This window comes from Alosa pseudoharengus, unplaced genomic scaffold (genome assembly GCF_046254945.1).
Source record: "Alosa pseudoharengus isolate Yale_2024_CS ecotype anadromous, Long Island Sound unplaced genomic scaffold, YU_APseudo_1.1 YU_APseudo_1.1_scf_11, whole genome shotgun sequence".
Lineage (NCBI taxonomy): Eukaryota > Metazoa > Chordata > Actinopteri > Clupeiformes > Clupeidae > Alosa > Alosa pseudoharengus.
In genome coordinates this window covers 9,525,001-9,543,458 of record NW_027468576.1, presented here as the reverse complement: position 1 = coordinate 9,543,458, position 18,458 = coordinate 9,525,001, and the positions used below count along the sequence as shown (strand labels likewise).

General features: G+C 45.1%; 1 protein-coding gene across 3 annotated transcripts in view; it reads left to right on the top strand.

Annotated features, from left to right (window-relative positions):
- LOC143116669 (arf-GAP with coiled-coil, ANK repeat and PH domain-containing protein 2-like) overlaps positions 1 to 18,458 on the top strand; it is a 40,153-nt gene continuing 21,695 nt past the window's right edge. For all 3 annotated transcript variants that reach the window (XM_076277940.1, XM_076277939.1, XM_076277938.1), the window contains exons 1-8: positions 1 to 314; positions 9,331 to 9,388; positions 10,966 to 11,085; positions 11,845 to 11,898; positions 12,598 to 12,656; positions 13,226 to 13,409; positions 15,197 to 15,241; positions 15,989 to 16,084. In XM_076277940.1, coding sequence (XP_076134055.1) covers positions 262 to 314; positions 9,331 to 9,388; positions 10,966 to 11,085; positions 11,845 to 11,898; positions 12,598 to 12,656; positions 13,226 to 13,409; positions 15,197 to 15,241; positions 15,989 to 16,084 — 669 coding nt within the window. In that variant the 5' untranslated portion in view covers positions 1 to 261. The remainder of the gene's footprint in view (positions 315 to 9,330; positions 9,389 to 10,965; positions 11,086 to 11,844; positions 11,899 to 12,597; positions 12,657 to 13,225; positions 13,410 to 15,196; positions 15,242 to 15,988; positions 16,085 to 18,458) is intronic.

Here is an 18,458-nt window from a genome sequence, read left to right as displayed (position 1 = left end):
TTATTCTGAAAGTACGGGCAGTCGTTTGTTAACAAAGGCTTAGGTTTAGGTTTGTGGAAAGCCAGGTCATATTTATGATACAGACTGTTCGATAGTGTTCATTTGCTAGCCAGCATACGGCTAGCTGGCTAGCCATTAGACGGCAGCTGCTGGTTAGCAAGGCAGCAATCTCCAGTTTACGGAGTTCGAATTACTCTAAGAAACTACTCAGCAGTTTGTTACCCCAAGACTCTTCAGAGTGCTGGTAAATAATAAACGAAGATGAGAATTATGCTGGATTTTGAAGAATGTCTCAAGGACTCCCCGCGGTTCAGGTAGGCAAAATGTCACCAGATCTGCTATTTTGGTCAAGAAAGTATGTTCGGCGTTGATTGCATGCAAAGTAGAAGTGCTAGAAAGTAAAGTTTTGGTATTCTAAATCGAGACATATAAGATCAGTGATTCTAAGCAGACAATGGTGCTCAATCATATTTCACCTTCTATTTAAGCAACATTACCTTCTTTGGAAGGTATTAGTGGTAGGCTATAATGTTTTGAATAGTATATAGGTAGGTTGAAGGTCTTTGAAATCCTGTACGACAGGGCTTAAAAATTGTCTATAGTACCACGTGATGTCATCTGTTTGTTATGTTGGCGAAGTCACTTTCATTGTGTTTCTATGAACGTCACTGTAGGAAAAAGGCTTTCCTCAGAGGGTCGATTTGTGGTCCTAATCTTGTTAGTCAGAGGAACACTCATGCAGCTTCCCCCCTTGATTGCAAGATAAGCCTGATATTTTACATCGGTGCACACCTACATTATTGTGTCTTTTCCATGCTGAGCTATAATATTTTTTTACCATAGCATCTTAAGATTTTAAAAGAAGTGTGGCTAAGTTATGAAGAGTGAGAGGTGTTTAAACACTGATTGGTCTAAAATTGTTTGCAGCTAGGTCAACATGAAGTACAATGATGTAAAATATGTGACTTTATGGTGTAGGTCAACGGTTAAGAAGCAAAATATCACTAGAAAGTTTACCTTGAAACTTAAGGACCACTTGGCATTTTCATACCAATAAGATGTTTTATAAGTAATTTCTGGTCTGTGCCATCTTTGGTGTGACCATCACTGCCTTCCAGAAAAGCCAGTGCAGCGGAAATCTGTTTGTTTGTCCTCTCCTCACAGACATGGGCTTTCCAAGCTTTGTGAAAGTCACCCCTCCCTCTCTTTCCTTACTCTATCCCCCCCCCCCTCTCTCCCTTGTACAGAGCAACATCCTCTCTGAAAATGAGGAGCAGATGTTAGAAAGTTGTTTGCAGGAAACTGAATAGAGCCATTTTTTCCTTCTTCTTCATTCTTCAGAGAGCGTATCTGTATCAGTCAGGGGATGAGCAAAAGAGAAAAAAAAAGTGATCTAGGAGCGCTTGTGGTGATGCAGTGGACATAAGCTTAGTTAGAAGTGGGACTCCGGCAATCAGTTAGCTCAGTCGAGGAAATGCTAGACCGTTTTGAACTGCTCATTAGAAATCTTAGTCGGCGGTCAGGATGAGGGTGCTGTATGACCACGGGATGGTTTTCCACTGTAGCTGGACTGATTTTGGGTTGAAGAGAGGTTCTAAGGGTCAGTCTCGGTTGTATTCTGCAGTATTTTGGCCTAATGTTTCCATTCCACTTTAGTGAGGGCTGCTGCCTTGCACCTTTGACCCCCCCCCCCCTTATGTTTAATTTGGCAGAGTGGAGGAAGGATAAATAGTTATGGATGAAAAAATGACTAGCACATGGGGCAGTATGGAATGGTTGTAGGTTTTCTGACATCTGTTTCCATTTGTATGTCTTGTATGATGCCCCTCCTGAGTGGAGAGATTTTTACTCTTGCCCTGAAAATGTGACACATGGCTGGAGAGCACATTAGTAGTGTTTCCTCTCTCTGTTTCGTGGGTCTCTTTCAAATGGAAATAAGCTGACCTTTTTACAATCCTCTCTCCTTGTGTCCAAAATCAGTCCAAGGCTGAAAAGGGGTGACGGGTTTACAAAGGTGCGGGGTTGTTTAAAAAGAGATAACTGACTCAACTTTAATTAGTGTGCTTCTGGCTTTGAGTGTATCTACACTAGGCCTACAGTGTTTCTTGTTGATATGCTGCCCTTGCTGAATCTGAGGCTTGAGACAACCAAGAGCTTTAAACTTTGTTTTCAGCTGAACTGAATCTACAACCTAAACTGCTTGTGATTCAGCAACAGGCTGAAACCGTTTCCTTGTCAATGTTTCCATTTGAAAAAGTCAAATGGAGGTTATGCTGATGGTTTTTTATTAAATTTGATGGCCCTTGTCCCTCTTCAATTTCACTGACATTATCTATGCTTCCCCAGCTATGGCGATGCAGCCGTTATTAGTGTTGGCGATGTCCACAGGAAATGTTTGATAAACACAGCCTCGGGTTATGATGGAGCACTTTACTGTACCATCCCCCCTCGAGAACCAAAAATACTTCATGCAATGAAGCCTCTGAAAGAAAATAGCAGGATGATGTTTATGTTTACACATCAAATGTAAGTGAGTGGCCCTTTAATGTATAGAATGTGATTATGGTAAGCTGAAATTAAATGATAATTAATGTTTAGGATATAACATGCATGGAAGGCTTGATGTCATGAGGGGATGGTCTAAGCTTAGATGTGTTGTGAACAGGTTTTCCATGGCACAAGCACAGAAGATATCAACTGTTACTCACACACAAACAATTCACCCCAGACCGCCCACCTGATAGCTCCTTAGAAGTAAAATTGACAAACATATCCCATCCAAAACACCCCACCCCTGTCCCACACACTCATTGGAAAAATGAATGATCTCATCAGAGTGATGTGGTTTCTCAAGAGCATCCAATTCTCTCATATCCCTCATAGTGAGATGTTTTACCTCAACGGGAACCCCCCGACTCCTTCAACAGTGTGGCTTTTCCCAACAATGGCAGGAAGAGAGCCAAAACAAAGGGGCCAGGCCTAGGCTCGTGTTCCACTCCACATCAGCATGTGAGCGAAAGGCCATTGGTCCAATTCACATCCCCTCTCTCTCATACTAGCAGGAATGCGTGTCCTGGTGCCTGATCCTGGGGGATAGCGTATCGTCTTTCCAGCTGGCAGTGAAAATAATGTGTGATTTTTTTTGTTCACCTCTGCAGTGCAGAAAGGTGTTTTTTTGAAGTTGTCCTTGATTGGCGCCTGAGATGGATCGCTGGGGCCCCAACAACGCTGTCTCTTGTAGAGTGTGTATGACAAACCTGTTTGACTACATGGTCCTGGCACATATGGGTCTAACTCCTGGGCTAGTGCCAACAGAGCGAAAATGCCCACTCTTTTGTATATTCAAATGAGACATGAGATAGCAAGCACGTCTAATCCAGCTAGATCATTTTGCTACCTGAAAGAGGATGTCTACTCAAAATATATGATACTGCTTAGTATCTCTTGCCCATGTGCTGTTACTTATCCATACATCCATCACATCCATACTGTATGTGATTTGTTTCATCTGTCTGTCAGATCCTTTGTTGAATCTTGTCTAAAACAATTGATAAGACCTTCAGAATAAACAAAAAAAGAAGAAGAAACATTTGAGACTTGCACTATTTTGCTGTCGTAAACACTAGTAGTATACTGATTTTACTGGCAGACCTATAGACGTCACAAATATATAAACGGAAAGGACTTGGCTGACATGGAGTGTTGAAATTGCTGTTTTGAAGGTTGTCAGTAAATCCGAGCTGAGTGGCCTGTTAAATGAAGTGCTTTTGATGGAGGAAAGGCCCTTTCTCTCCTCACTCTGTGTCTGACAGTAGGTCTCGTCACATGTTCATCACAAATGTTTTCAGCATATAGTTGGGACTAATGAGCCTGTCCATTGTGGTTCTGAATAGCTTGTGCAGACCATTATTTAAAACCTGTACTCTATTTTACTCTTTTCTTAGTTTGTTAGTAGCTCACAACAGATAAATGAATTAGCCGAATCTAAAGACGAGACAGCCCTTGAGGGCAAATAGCACAGCTCAAGCCCAAGATTAGAGCTCACTGGGAGCTCAAAATGTGACCTAAGCTGTTTTCTTTCAGATGGACCAAATAAGAATAAAAAATCTGTTCAGCTATGCCCATCTGGTTTCAGAGATTAAGAGTGTGATAATATGAGCCAGACACTAACAAAGATTCAGCTATACTGTGCCCAGATTGACCATAACTCGTTCTTATAGGAAACATTACCTCTGATAGTGCATTATTTTAGTTCGGGTTAGAGGGATTAAATATGTAGCATTAGACCTGTGACTAAAATATGGAAACAGTCAGCTCTGTCAAGCACGCTGGTGGATGTGATTTGGAAACTGCTTCACTTTCTTCAGCAGTTTTTCACTATATTGGGAAAGACCTCAGTAATAAGACAACATTTTAACGGCCTGAGCTGAGGTGGACTGTTTTGCACACCCATAACATCCCTGTATAAAACACGCAGTGGATGGGCATGAACGTTTCAGATGAATCTTGCTGTGTGCAGCAGGTTTCCATAGCACATCCAATATATTTTCCTCCTCCTTGACTGGACTGCTGCTGACATAGCAGGAGCACATCTGGAGTGAGTGCTCTGGCAGCCGCTACGGGGAGGTGTCTCCAGCTGTCTCCTGCTCTGCCCCAGTGACCTGATGGGAGCGCACGGAGGAGGGACGTGGCCTGGCTTCAGCCCTGGACTTGAGTGAGTGAGTGAGTGAGTGCAGGCCACACCTCTGCTTTCAGGAGCACGACGCCATGTAGTCAGGTGGACTTTTACCTCATGGGCCCACCTGTCCAGTCCACACACCCAAAAAACCTGCCGCCTGTGGAAAGATTAGCTGTAAGTGGGTTGTATGCCTTTACTGCACATGGCACCATTCAAAACTTTTCCCCATGCCAAGGATTAAGAATGTTATAAATGAGTTATTGGCTGAAGTTCAAAGTTATGTTGATATCTCTTTTAAAGATGCATATTAAATAAAAGAAAATGAATGCTTGACACCACACATTACCCATGCCAAACACTTGAATCTGATAGCCAGTACCGTTATCCACGTGTTTATTCTCTGCGGGTACTGTTTTTACTTTAGATGGCCATAGACAGATACTTGAGTGTTTTCCAAAATGCTCTGTCTGACACAAAGCACTTTTGCATGATCTGATCACCGAGTGGAGATAAGGGTTTCTAGAGAGCCAATTGGCATTGTCTGTTGTGTTTAGACTTAAGCACCAGATAATGACAACACTGATATTACGACTAAAGATGATAACAGTGTTTTTGGCTTACTTTGCAGTATTATCAGATGAGCATTTTAGTTGTTGCTTCTTGTCTGGGAAGAGTATTACCCATAATGTTTTACACAGCATTTGTGGCCCTAGTGATGGAATGTGCAGCAGGATTCCAATTCAATCCCATGGAAGTACAGAGTCCTCCAGGATCACTTTGGCTAAGCTAGTTGTTTGTAAAAGCACTTAAACCCTTGGGCCAAGTCATGAAATTGGGATGGGACACCTGCTTTTCTTACATGACATGGTGAATAATGGTGTGATTACTACGGCCATTAGTTTTTGTCAGAAGTATCATTGGTTCTTTTGAGACTTGATTTAAGATATTAAGACATTAAGTGGCAGAATAAATAAATAAATAAATGAGCTTTCAGTGCAGTTAGAGCCATTTAGCTAGAATCCTGTCTGTGAGCCTGAGTGCTGTGTGTTGTCATAACTGTACAACTAAGAGAAAATCTGCTGGGTACTGGCATGCCAACCTGCTCTTTTATTTGTTTTACTATCCATTCAAAATCCACTCCTCGTGTAACAAGAAAATCCCAGGAATGTTTCATGGAATTTACAAATTTGCCAATGTGCAGTTGTCAAGGATGAATCCCTGTAATCAGAGACAATGTCTCCTCAGATTATTTGAGTCCAGGAACTCTCACAGTAGGAGAAATACCAGCCCCTTAATAGGATTGGATGGAATTTGCAAGAGTACGAACCTCAGCCATCTTAACGCAGAGTAGAGTAAACAGGCAGGACAGACTTGCCCCTCCAAATGACCGGGTGACCAGGTGTCCGGCTGCTTGTGCTAAGGAGATAGTGTAGCTCTCTTGCTGATGAGAGCTGTGCCACAGCCTCCCCGTGAAGTCCCCCTCATTATCGTGACTCCCACCCCCCCTCATTACCCAGACACGCTTTGGACATGCTCCAAGGTCGTGGCTGTGAGGCAGCGCAGCGGCCTACTTTCCGCCGCCCCTCCTTTCTTATCCCTCCGTCAGCACTTTCCCAAGTTCCCTCTTCCAGCACCCTGGTCAGGTTTCACACAAAGAACGAAACTGAGGAGAAATTAACAAAAATGTTTCACAACTACATGAGAAGTAGCCTAGCTATCGTTTGACTCCCTGATTCCCTTTGGGCGGGTTAAGGCTAGAGGAAGCATGGACTGATTTCACAATAATTTCCCAGTTGGTCCTTCATTTTGTCACTTGGGGTCTGATCTGTTACAGGGCTGGGTAAGCTGTTAGAGAAAAACAGCCGCCTCTAGTGTTGCCTGAAATTTGTTCTCGTTGAGGCTCATGACCAGACTTAACCTCAAATTAGAGGAGCCTGTTGCTTATCATGTAAATTGCTCATTGTAGGCTATTGGGCCATAAATTAGTCTTAGGCATAGTTAGCGCTTCACTTTGATTATGTAATAGGGTGGTGGCTACAAAGGGTTTTTTTCCCTACTGGTGGCTCATGCTGCCAAGCCATGGAGTTGTGCTGGTTCAGCAGTATGACGGCCGGTCTTAGTCCGTAAATCACAGTGGCTTCAGATCCCTTTACAAATCCACAGGCTGTCAGAGATAGCTTAGTAGGCTAGACGTCAATTTGGTGAAATAAATGGTGTAAAAACAGTGCAGAGAAAGGGTGGTGTTAGCAGAGCTCTGGAAAGTGTCCCTCCTTTCTGATTTTTTTTTGCCCATGGGTTCTTTTTTTGACCTATTTATACCAAAGGTGATACAGTTCAGTTTACACTCAAGCTGTTTTATTGCTTCCACTGGCTATTTATAGATGTCCCATTTTAGTTCACTGCAAGCATAGTCGCTCGTTTGGGTGAGAAAATTGTCGTCTGAGATCCTTGGCCTCCCCGCTTTTGCGATCCTGTGATCTGTGTCGGTCTCTGTGGTGACGGCCAGATGTTCTGAGGTGGCCGCGGCGACAGCTGGCGGGCGGGTCTCCGTGCCGGTTGCCGTGGGTATCGCAGCTCTAATCTGGGAGCCTCATTATCCTCTACACACTGGCCACAACTGCGCGCTGATTACGCCGGAGACTCTTTCAACCCTAACAGCAGCCCAGAGAACCATCTCAGAACCAAACCACATGGACAAGTCCCACCCCACCCGGACTGTCTTTCATCGCCTCCTCAGTCTCTCTTTCTCTTTCTGTCTCTCTGTCTCTCTTTCTCATTGCAGTATTATCTCAGTCACTGGCTAGCCGATCCTTCTCCCTTGTGTTTTTGATTATGTGAGTCCAGAGCCAACATTGCACTGGACACTAGAGCCGCCTTCGATAAACTCTCACCTCTTCTTCCTGTTATTTACAAGACTCCAAGTCCATGGTTGCATTAGAATGTTCCAAACATTCTTTTGCTGTAGAATTTGCTATAGGCCTACACCATCAAGTGCAGCCTTCACATTCAAGACAGGCCATACCAGTCGAGTTCTAATTAGAATATTCCTTAAGCTGAATGCTATTCTAACCAGGCCTGTGTTTGGACTGGGTGCACTTTAAGAGGAGAGGAGGGAGTAAACTTCATCACCCAGCCAGGGTTGCAACAGAAGCTATTTCATGTATTGTTCCCGAATCTAATTTTCTTTTGAAGAAAATTAAATGAAGCTTGCAATGCACATTGGGATTGTTGCATTACTCTTCTTTGGAAAGGGTAGGCCTAATGATAGCTTCAAACAAAGTCCAGCATTAATTGTTAAACAGCCCACAAAATGCTATGACGTATATAATGTTGAGAAGTGGCTATGCTGTGAGATCCAAAGAACAAAGCTGAAATGAAGTGTCATCATGACCATAGCGTAGCATAAGTTAGTTTGTAGTTTGGAGGTCCTCTCCTAAAAAGAGAAGGAAGCTGGTATGCACAAACTGGTTCCCATAGGTTGTCTAGTCAGTTCCATATTTGTCGCTAGCTAGCATCTACTCAGAACTGGAGTCTGCTCTTCAGAGTGTTGTTCCCCAACACCATGTGTTTGAGTTTGAGTCACATAGCTCCATCTGGAGACAAAACAGGTTTTAGCATGTCTTCTGTTGTGGTGGTGGATGGAAATAGCAAACTGACCTGTGGTCTATCCAAAGCGCTTGGCTTTTGTCAAAACACTTGAAGCTTTCGCTTCAACCACTAGTTAGTGAGCCCGCTGTTGTGTCTGCTTCTTTTTTTAATCTAAGAGGTAGAGTGGGAAACCCAGCCATTCTGTGTCAGCCCTTCAAACTGCTCCCCTCTTTGAAGAACACAAATCGGTCCATCATTCGGGCCTTCAGAAGCACCTTGCTTTGAACTTCACTGTGTATATTTTCACTTTGGGACCATCAATTGTCCTCTACTCTGGGCATGTTAGGTCTTGAACTCTTCATTATTGGACCCTGACTCATTCTGTTGGCTTCTGTTGTGTGCATGTTGGTCTGTTAGTTGTGTGTGGGGAATAACCCTTTGATGTTATTGTGAGTGTGAATGCATGGTGTACGTACACTGTTGGAGATTGTTTCTTCCTCACTCACTCGCAGAGTCGGGAACTGGACGGAGCTTCCCTTGGAGTCGGGGCAGTGTGCGTCACCGGAGGGAGTTTGTGTCTGGGGGAGAGCTACGCTGTGCCTCGTCACGCTCGCCTAACATAAATGTCAGATACAGGCTTCCGGCCATACCAGAAGTAGCATCTCTAAATCTGGTCCCTCAAGCTGTGCTTTTTTTTTTCATTTTGGAGATACTTGTTTGTGTGTGTGTGTTTGTGTATACAATACATGTGTGGAGTATGAGCCAATTCTGTGATTTCTTTTTTTGGTGTGTTGTCATTGTTCGCTTCCTCTGTGGGTTGAGAATTGTTTTTGCAATAGCCACCTTTTCTTTCGCAATATCCTTCTGTTTTTTTTTTGTGCGTGTGAATAATTGAGAGCATCACCATTTCCCAGTTTCCTTTGGCAAAAATATTCAGTGTCCATCTGTCTCTTTCTCTCCCCTTTTCCTGTCTCTCATGCTCTTCTCTCTCTCTCTCTCCCTCCCTTCCTCCCTCCCTATCTCTCTCTCTCTCTCTCTCTCTATCCCTCTGTTCCTCACCACAGGGCCACAATAGAGGAGGTGGAGGGGGACGTCTGTGAACTGGAGACCAAGCTGGACAAGGTACGGTCAGCAAAAGAGCCGGCAGGCGAGGAACAATGACACTTCATTCCTGCCGCCATGGAAACTCAGATGCCACAGCTCCACTCGTAACCCCATCTGTCCCCTCCATGCTCACCCTCCTCTAGACGCAGCTACTCACCCCCTATGCCCCTTAGTAGACCCAGATTAAGCAATCGCCCTGCTCTAATCCTGGCTTGTCAATAATGAAAGGTTAAGTGCATGTTAGAAAGGAGTAGGGGATGACTACTGTGTGTGTGTGTGTGTGTGTGTGTGTGTGTGTGTGTGTGTGTGTGTGTGTGTGTGTGTGTGTGTGTGTGTGTGTGTGTGTGTGTGTGTGTGTGTGTGTGTGTGTGTGTGTGTGTGTGTGTGTGTGTGTGTGTGTGTGTGTGTGTGTGTGTGTGAGTGGTATGAAGTGAGTCACATATTTACGTGGAACACTGGAATGCGGGTGTCCACTCTAGCTGCTGTTTGAGCAGAGGTCGGTGGAGAGATGCAGTTGTATTGTATAGAGCAGACCCACCCAGCGTCCTGTGGCTCAGTGACTCACTCCCCTGTGCTGGTGTCACTTCCCCTGGTCAGCAGGCGGAAGGATACACTCCGCAGTGGTCCAAGCAGGAGGGCTGGACTTCAGGAGGGCGCTTTTCTTAGAAACGCTGTGGCTCACTCTCCTCTTACTCACACACACAAACAGACACACACTCACATACAGCACCCCCCCATAACCACCGAGCCTAAGTCCTAGGATAACACAGCTTTTATTGAGAGAGGAGTTAAATCTCTCGGAACGTAGTCTCACTCAGAAGTAGGCAAACACGAGCCATTAATGAAAGCAAAGAGTCGTATAGCACGGTGGATTAGGCTAGTGTTTGTCCACGTCTGGCACCGCAGAGTGGCCCTGTACATCAGAACAAGCATAAATGCAGAGGTAACAAGAGGAAGCTCCACGAGTACACTGTGTGCTCTGGGGCTGCACATTACAGCCCCACAATTGAGCCCCTTTTACCAAGCACCACAACAGTAGCATAGCATACAGCATTGTCCATCATCCAATTAGCCTCTAATCTCCTTTAATGTACATCCACAGCACTTATGTCTGAGATATTGCATTATTTTTCCCTAAAGGTTACCCTTTAATATTTAAACATTGGATGTATGCTTTGTAAGTATGTGGTTTGCTTAAGAGCAATTACACTAGCTAATGTATGCAGAAGCAGGACAATCAGTGGCTCTGATTTCTTAGCTTTGCCTCACCCACTGTGACTGTGTGGGATGTGAAGACATCTCGAGAAAATCCTGTTAGTGATGTGTTGCGTTACGTAAGATTCATTTTTTCCCCTCATCTTGATCTGGTGTGTCAGTTTATTTTTAAATGAGGGGCCTGAAATAGGCTAATTAAAGAAATCCGACAGTACAGATTGCTTTAAGCTCACCCATATCACCCACATGGAATTAAGGCTGATGACTGGGAGGACTGCTTCTGAGACTAGCTAGTGCTGAATGCTTGAATCCATTATTCACAGAGCTTTTTTACAACCCCCCCCCCCCCGTCTCTCTGTCTGTCTGTCTCTTTCCTTTAGTTGGTGAAACTATGTATTGGCATGATTGATGCTGGAAAGGCCTACAATGCGGCCAACAAGCAGTTTGTGAATGGCATCCGGGAGCTCGCACAGCAGTCCACCAGAGATGAGGTCATTGAGGTACGTGACTCGCCCGCTAAACAGAGTGGCCTGCCCTGCACAGACTGTGGCCGTTTGAGCGTCTGACAGTCCCATGGGCTGTATCAGGAGATTTTTGGGATTCCCGATTAGTGTCCGCTGTAGTAGGGTCTTGGGGTTTATTGTTTGCACTTCAGCTGTTTGCTCAGTCTGTGTACTCAACAGCTTGGCATTCCTGTAAATTCTGTATATTTCCCTTCCTCGATCGCCCTCCCCCTGGGAACGAGGCCCAGCCCTAGTATGTATTTAGAAAGAAACTCTTTAAAGCAGCATTGTGAGCCCACTCTGTGAGCGTAGGCTAATTTATCCAGATGTTAAATTAAATCCTCTTCAAATCCTGCACACTTTTACATTACCTTACATTACATTTCGCTGACACCTTTTACCCAAGGGAAACAATCAAGGTACAGGGCAGTAAGGACAAGGTAAGCAGCAAGGTTAGTGCAGCAGTAAGTGCTACTTCCATACAGGCAAGTATCAGTTTTAGTCAGGCGGTAAGTGCTAGAATTAGCATGTCTAGTTGTTGGTAGTGCTACAAGAGGAGATACTCTCAGAATAGCTGGATTATAAAATCATATGGTAATCTGGCATAACACCAGCTTGTTTGCCGAAACCCCCCCAAAAAAAAAAACATATGAAGAGAACGAAAAAGTTATCATTGTTATAACATTTGCCTTGTCAGTCTGTTTTCAACTTGTACTTCATTTGGAGTCTAATGGTCTGTTCCATTTCTGTTCGCAGTCTAGCCTGACAAAGTTTGCTGAAAGCCTGCAAGAGATGATCAACTACCACACAGTAAGCGAAGAACACTTGAGCCTAATAGCACAAAGCCCCATTTTAGCCACTAGTTTCAATTCCTCATGCATTTCCCCTTTCCAACATTATTAATAAAGTCTTTTTAAAAAAAAATCATAGTTAGCTTGAATGCATTGTTATAAAAACCCTGCTAGAGGGAAGTGTAGTGAAGTTCCCCATACTTATCACCGTGCTGCCAGCCACCGGTAAGTGGCCTGCTGTCCTGGGTGGGATTTGGAAGGGAGCCCCTGACCTGCTGCCATATGGGCCTCCTGATTGGCTGGGGAAGCAGGAAGCGTGGTGTTGGCCTGACTGTAGTGAGTCATTGCTGGAGCCTCACGATAAGATCAGCTGATATGCGGTTCAGGTTTCTATTGAGCGCGACTAAGCACATGATCTTGGAAGCACGGGGCAGCTGGAGTGTTTGTCACAATCTCACTCACTCACCCAAATCATTCAGACTGCCATTTGTTTAACTGGAGTGGCCTTTGTAGGGAAACCCTCATCTGAGAATGATGCCTCATGGGATTTTTTTGTTTTATTTTGTTTTCCCCCCAGCTCTATCAAGTTAATAGCTTCAATCATGGCACGGACTAAGCACAAATTAGCCTCCATTTGTAGATTGGGTCGACTGAGTGAAGTAGTAGACCACCGTGTTGTCATTGAAGCTCTTCTTATGTGGTTTATTTTCCTCCACAGATACTATTTGACCAAGCCCAGAGATCAATCAAATCCCAACTCCAGACGTTTATGAAGGAGTGAGTACTATGCATACTGCGCCACAGATCTATGCGCATGTAAAACACATGTTACATTTCTCCATCCACACAGGGCTTCCCTCCGCTGGTGTTCTCCCATAGGCCACAAATCATATGCTGAGAGGTCGCTCGGTGTCACTATGACCTCATGCTCGGGGGTTGGTGACCGAGATTATAATTACTGAGATTAAGAGCGTGCTTTCAAAATCAGCCTTCTGACTCACAAACTCATTAATGTGTAGTGCTGGGAAGCACGATTACCGAATTAACTGTTGTGGTAGAAAAGTGCTGAAAAACAAGTATTTCTTAAGCCTCAGCAAAACTTGCAGGCATTTTGTCATTTTGTGTAATTAAAGTGCAACAAGTAAATTCTGTTTTTTATTTTCCATTCGCAACAGTCATGGTTGTTTATAGTTATATCACAGGGAGGTGCTAGCGCAGCGTGAGTTGAAATGAAAGCGCAGGGCCATATCAAATGAAATATTTTCCCTTTCCTCTCTCTTTCTCTCTCTCTCTCTCTCTCTTTCTCTCTCTCTCTCCCGCTCCTTCCCTCCCTTGCTGTCTGGCAGAGACCTGCGGAAATTCAAGGACGCCAAAAAGCAGTTTGACAAGGTGAGCGAGGAGAAGGAGGCGGCGCTGACCAAGAATGCCCAGGCGCCGCGCAACAAGCAGCACGAGGTGGAGGAGGCCACCAGCATCCTCACGGCCACACGCAAGTGCTTCCGCCACATCGTCCTCGACTACGTGCTCCAGGTGCGTAGCTCACAACACATGTGCAGGCCCCCTGAAGTAACCGTCTCTGAGCCACTTCAACACAACACATGTGCAGGCCTCCACTGAGAAGGATTAGCTGATTGTGTGGACTAATAGGAAAGCAGTCATCTGTGTCACCACTGGGGCTGGTGTTTATGTAGCGGCATGTGTCCTCTGTGTTGACTGTCCATGTGAGTTCTAAAGCTGTGAGAGAGCTGCCCAGAGGACTAACGGCAGACATCCTGCAAGCACAGCTGACCTTTTTTAATGACCAGCCTGCATGGAAATGAGAGCAGGCTGTTTATGTGCAAGCCTGCCCTCCCCTGAGTCTCTCTCTCTCTCTCTTTCTCTCTCTCACTCTCCCCTCTCTCTTTATCTCTGTCTCAATCTAATATTCTGTCTCGTTCTGTAGATCTCTCTCTTTTTGTGTTATCTTTTTAATGCTGTGTCTGACTCTGTATCTCTGTGGCTTTCACTGCTTTTCTATTTAGATCTGCCTTGCCTTTCCCTGCTCTCTCTCTCTCTCTCTCTCTCTCTCTCTCTCTCTCTCTCTCTCTCCCTCTCTCCCTCTCTCTCTGTCTCTGTCTCTCTTCTTGACTTAATTAAGGAAGCGCATCAGTTACATTAGCATCCATGTGAGGCATTAGCCACAGATGCTACTGTTGCCCTGTCAGTGAGAGCTCTTTGCGTTCCTCTTTCATGCAGGGCAGTCACGCAGACCAGATCTTGGATCTTGGCTGTGAAAGGGGGAAGAGCTGTTGATCTGTCCACTGGCCACACACACACACACACACACACACACACACACACACACACACACACACACACACACACACACACACACACACACACACACACACACACACACACACACACACACACACACACAGGCTCACTGTCGCATGTCAGTGCCAGGGAGAGAGAGGCTTGTGTGAGAGTGAGTGAGTGAGTGAGTGAGTGAGTGAGTGAGTGTGTGTGTGTGTGTGTGTCCCTCCTCAGGCGTTGGTTGCTTCACCACACAGTCCTCCCTCTGTCAGCCAGTGAGACAGGGAGAGGGCGAGCGTTGGTCACTCACCACTCTGCACACAACCTCATCAGCTCCCCTTCTTTAAATCTCGTTAACCTGAAGCGACTCGCTAACAGTGAGCGCTGTGTCATGCCCTCTAAAGTTAATTAAGTCTGTCAAAAGGGCTCATATTTTAGCCCGGAGGGCTCAGTGGTGGTGGGGCGGGCCGATGGAGGGGCCTGTGGTTCTAGAGATGCAAGGGACGCCACAGGGAGAAGACCGCTGCTCCCCCTGGTGGCTCAAAGAGGTAGTGGTCAGTGGTGAGAGGGAAGGTTTCCAGGCAGATGGACTGACCACACTTCTCTATTTAATGTGGTTTATTCTTGTCACACTGTTTTGTTTCACTGTCCCTGTTGTTTCTGTGCACAATGTTAGGTACTTTCTCGTTTACATCAGTCATTCTCCAAAAATAATATCTAAATAATTGCCTGGCTATTTGCAACTTTCTCCATACAAAAATGTCCTTGTATGTTTCTCATTGGCCTATGACTGAATGCGCTAATTATTTCATAATATTTTAGTGCTATCTAATTTAAAGGACATTTCATTGTCTGCCTCCTCAATATGGTCCTGGTGAAGAGACTTGGGATTTGAGGATTTACTTGAATTTGCTCTCCTATTGCCAAAAGATTATATTTAATCACTACTGCAACATGTAAATGTATGTGCTAATGGATATACAGTAAGTGTATCATTTTTCTGTTCTGTTTTCTCTCTCTAGATTAATGTCCTCCAGTCCAAAAGAAGATCAGAAATCCTTAAATCGGTAAATATCTTCATGTGTGCCATTGCTTTATTAGCAAACTGATGAGTCACTCACTGATATGGAGAAAGACAGGCCGTTCTCTGTCAATGAGGAAATTTACCTTTAATAATATTAGGTGATGCATATATTAATACTACAAAGTTTCCATTTGACATGGTTAAAGGGATATTCCACCATTTGGGGAATTACGCTCATTTTCCACCTCCCCTCGAGTTAAACAATTGATTTTTCCCTTTCTCCAGTTCATCCAGCCGTCCTGTGAGTCTGGTTCATCCACTTTTAGCTCCAGCCTAGCATAGATCATTGAATCGGATTAGACCATAAGCATCTCGCCTGCTAGCATCACGCTTAAAAGTGACTAAGATTTCCGGTAATTTTCCTATTTAAAACTTTCAAGACGGAAAATGAAGCATGCCAATTTTCTAGGCTGATTTGACATGGAACTATACTTTAATTCCCAAATTCCCAAACTAATTTTACCCAAATGATGAAATATCCCCAAGTCACGTTTATTATTTGCTCCATGGTGACCAGACCAACAACTATGCTGCATTCACTGTGGTCTAATAAATGCTGAATACTGAAATGTGCTGTAATTTGGCTGTATGAGATGATTGAGCAAATCCACTTGACTTCACCCTCTCCCTGTCTCTCTCTCTCTTTCTCTCTCTCTCTCTCCCTCTCTCTGTCTCTCTCTCTCTGTCTCTCTCTGTCTGTCTGTTCCTTCCTCATCTCTGCCCACTCCAGATGTTGTCCTTTATGTACGCCCACCTGACGTTCTTCCATCAAGGCTACGACCTGTTCAGTGAGCTGCAGCCCTTAATGAAACAACTCGGTGGACAGGTACAGTCTTACCTCTCATCTCACCTCACCTCTCCACACCAGCCGAGCGCAGTTCGCTTCACCCCATCTCACCTCAAACCAGAGGAACACTCTCTCTCCCTCTCACACACACACACACACACACACACACACACACACAGAGGCAACCCTGCTGTCAGGCTAACTTCACTCATCAAGAATTTCGCTAATTAACAGATTGGGGGGTCGCCTGGGTTCAGTGGTGAAAGCTTGTAATCTGAAGCCCTGAAATTTCCTCCTGCGCTTCAGCTGACCTTATGCCACCTGGACTCTTTGGACAAAGAGATCATAGTTTGGAAATGGTGGTAAATGGATTCATCAGTTGTTGCTAATGATTCATGAATTGGCTCACATGGTAGCTGCTCAGTGGAGCATTTCAATTGGCTGGTCAGAATTGCATGGTATGCATGGTCTCATTAACAAGGAAACTCAGCAGTGAATAAAATGACTGAATCTTCAGGAGGGCCTTGGGGCCTAACTTACAACTAGAACAACTGCTTAGAATATTTGTATTTCTTTGAGTTGGGCAAATTTCCTGCTACAATTACTCTCTCCGGACTACTTGTTTTGCAACTGGGATGTGATTTAGTGCCTATTTCTACTCTCCATCTATCTCATTGTTTTCATTCATCTATGAGATGTACGATCTAATCAGTCTGACCACCACAAAGTCACACGTCACTTAATGAAGAACCGGTTCTAAAGTTTACAAAAACAAAGATAAATCAGTAAATGTCACAGCCGGATTAGCACACAGATGAGTGACACAGTTGTATGGAGACATGCAGATTGTTCACTGTGCGTGAGGAGGAGACTCATTCAAATCTCATACGTACATCATAAACACAACATGCAGTGTGATTAAGGCCCCCCTTCCCCACTGTCCAGTGCAGCCCTCACTCCTCACGCGTGTGTGTGTGCGCGTGTGTGTGTGCGCATGTGTGTGCGTGTGTGTGTGTGTGTGTGTGTGTGGCCCCAGTGATTTAAATGGTTTGCACTTTGCAGTAGTATGGATGCCAAAGTAGTCTCAGTCTCAGTGCTCTGCTGGCCTTTCGGCGGTGTTTGTTATACATAGATAAAGTCTGGCTTCCTCTGGGCTTTTGGCCGCTCTTCTTGAGAAACGTGACCAGGCCGGCCTGTGTTGATGTGAGGGTGACGTGTGGGGGGGGGGTGGGGGAGGTCCACCACAGAAAGAGGAAGCCGCTGGGGCCAGAGGAATGGCCGGGTATTCCCAGACGGGGATTTGGAGAACAGTAGTGTCCAGCAGTCCGCTCAGAGCCAGACTGAGCTCGCAGGTGAAGGAGTGTGAGAGAACGGGAGTACCAGTGAGAGATAGAGAAGCACAGAGAGAGAGATGGAGAGGTACTGAGAGATGTTCAAAGAGATAGAGGTAGAGAGAGAGAGATAGAGAGGTACAATAGAAGAAAAAGATAGAGAGGTGTACAGTAAGAGGGAGAGAGGGCCAGTTGCCCGGTGGGAAGGCTGTGTTGGAGCTCTGCTGTGCTGTGCTGTGCTGTGCTGTGCTGTGCTGTGGGAGTGGAGGGATCGATCCCGGGGCGCTTGCGTCTGTCTCTGAGCCGAGCGTGGCTCATCTGCGCGGCGTCATGAAGCTGAAGCGAGTGGAGCGACTGTGCAGGGAGGTGTGGAGGAGCTGCCAGCAGGTCTGTGGCTCCACTCTTGGCACACGCACTCATGTCTCTCGCCTTCCATTCTCTCTCTCTCTCTTTTTCTCTCTCTCTCTCTGTTTCTCTCTCTCTCCCTCTCTCTCTGTATCTCTCTCTCCCTCTCTCTCTGTATCTCTCTTTTCCCCTCTCCCACCCTCGCTCTCTGAATGACTGGCTTTCACTTTTTTGTATGTCTCTTTTTGTCTATTCCTCCGTCTTTGTGTCTGTTGGTCTCTCTCTCTTTCTGTCTTTTGTCTTTCCCTCCTGCACCCTCTTTTAGTGTCCTGTGTTGGAGTGCTAGATTGCATTTTTAAGGCGGAGAGCTTGGCAGAGATATCGCGATTTCCAGGCCTTCAAAAATGCTGCTCATGAATGGAAATAAAATGGTGTGCAGTGTTCTGTCCGCTACTCTTTACATTAAGCTATAGCCTTACATTTGACTGTGCTCTTTAGTTTTAATGGATATCAGGCACATAAATCCTTCCTGGCAGCAGCTTGCTGCTTTTTTAACCTCACCATAGTATAGTTTATATCGCTAGCACATTGTGTTATTAGCCCCAGCTTAGCAGATCTATAAAAGCAGACAGCTCAGTGGGGGACATGCTCTAGTTGCTGAAACAGGGGGATTAGTTATGTATGTAAGTGTGTGTGTGTGTGTGTGTGTGTGTGTGTGTGCTGTTTCTCTGCATTAA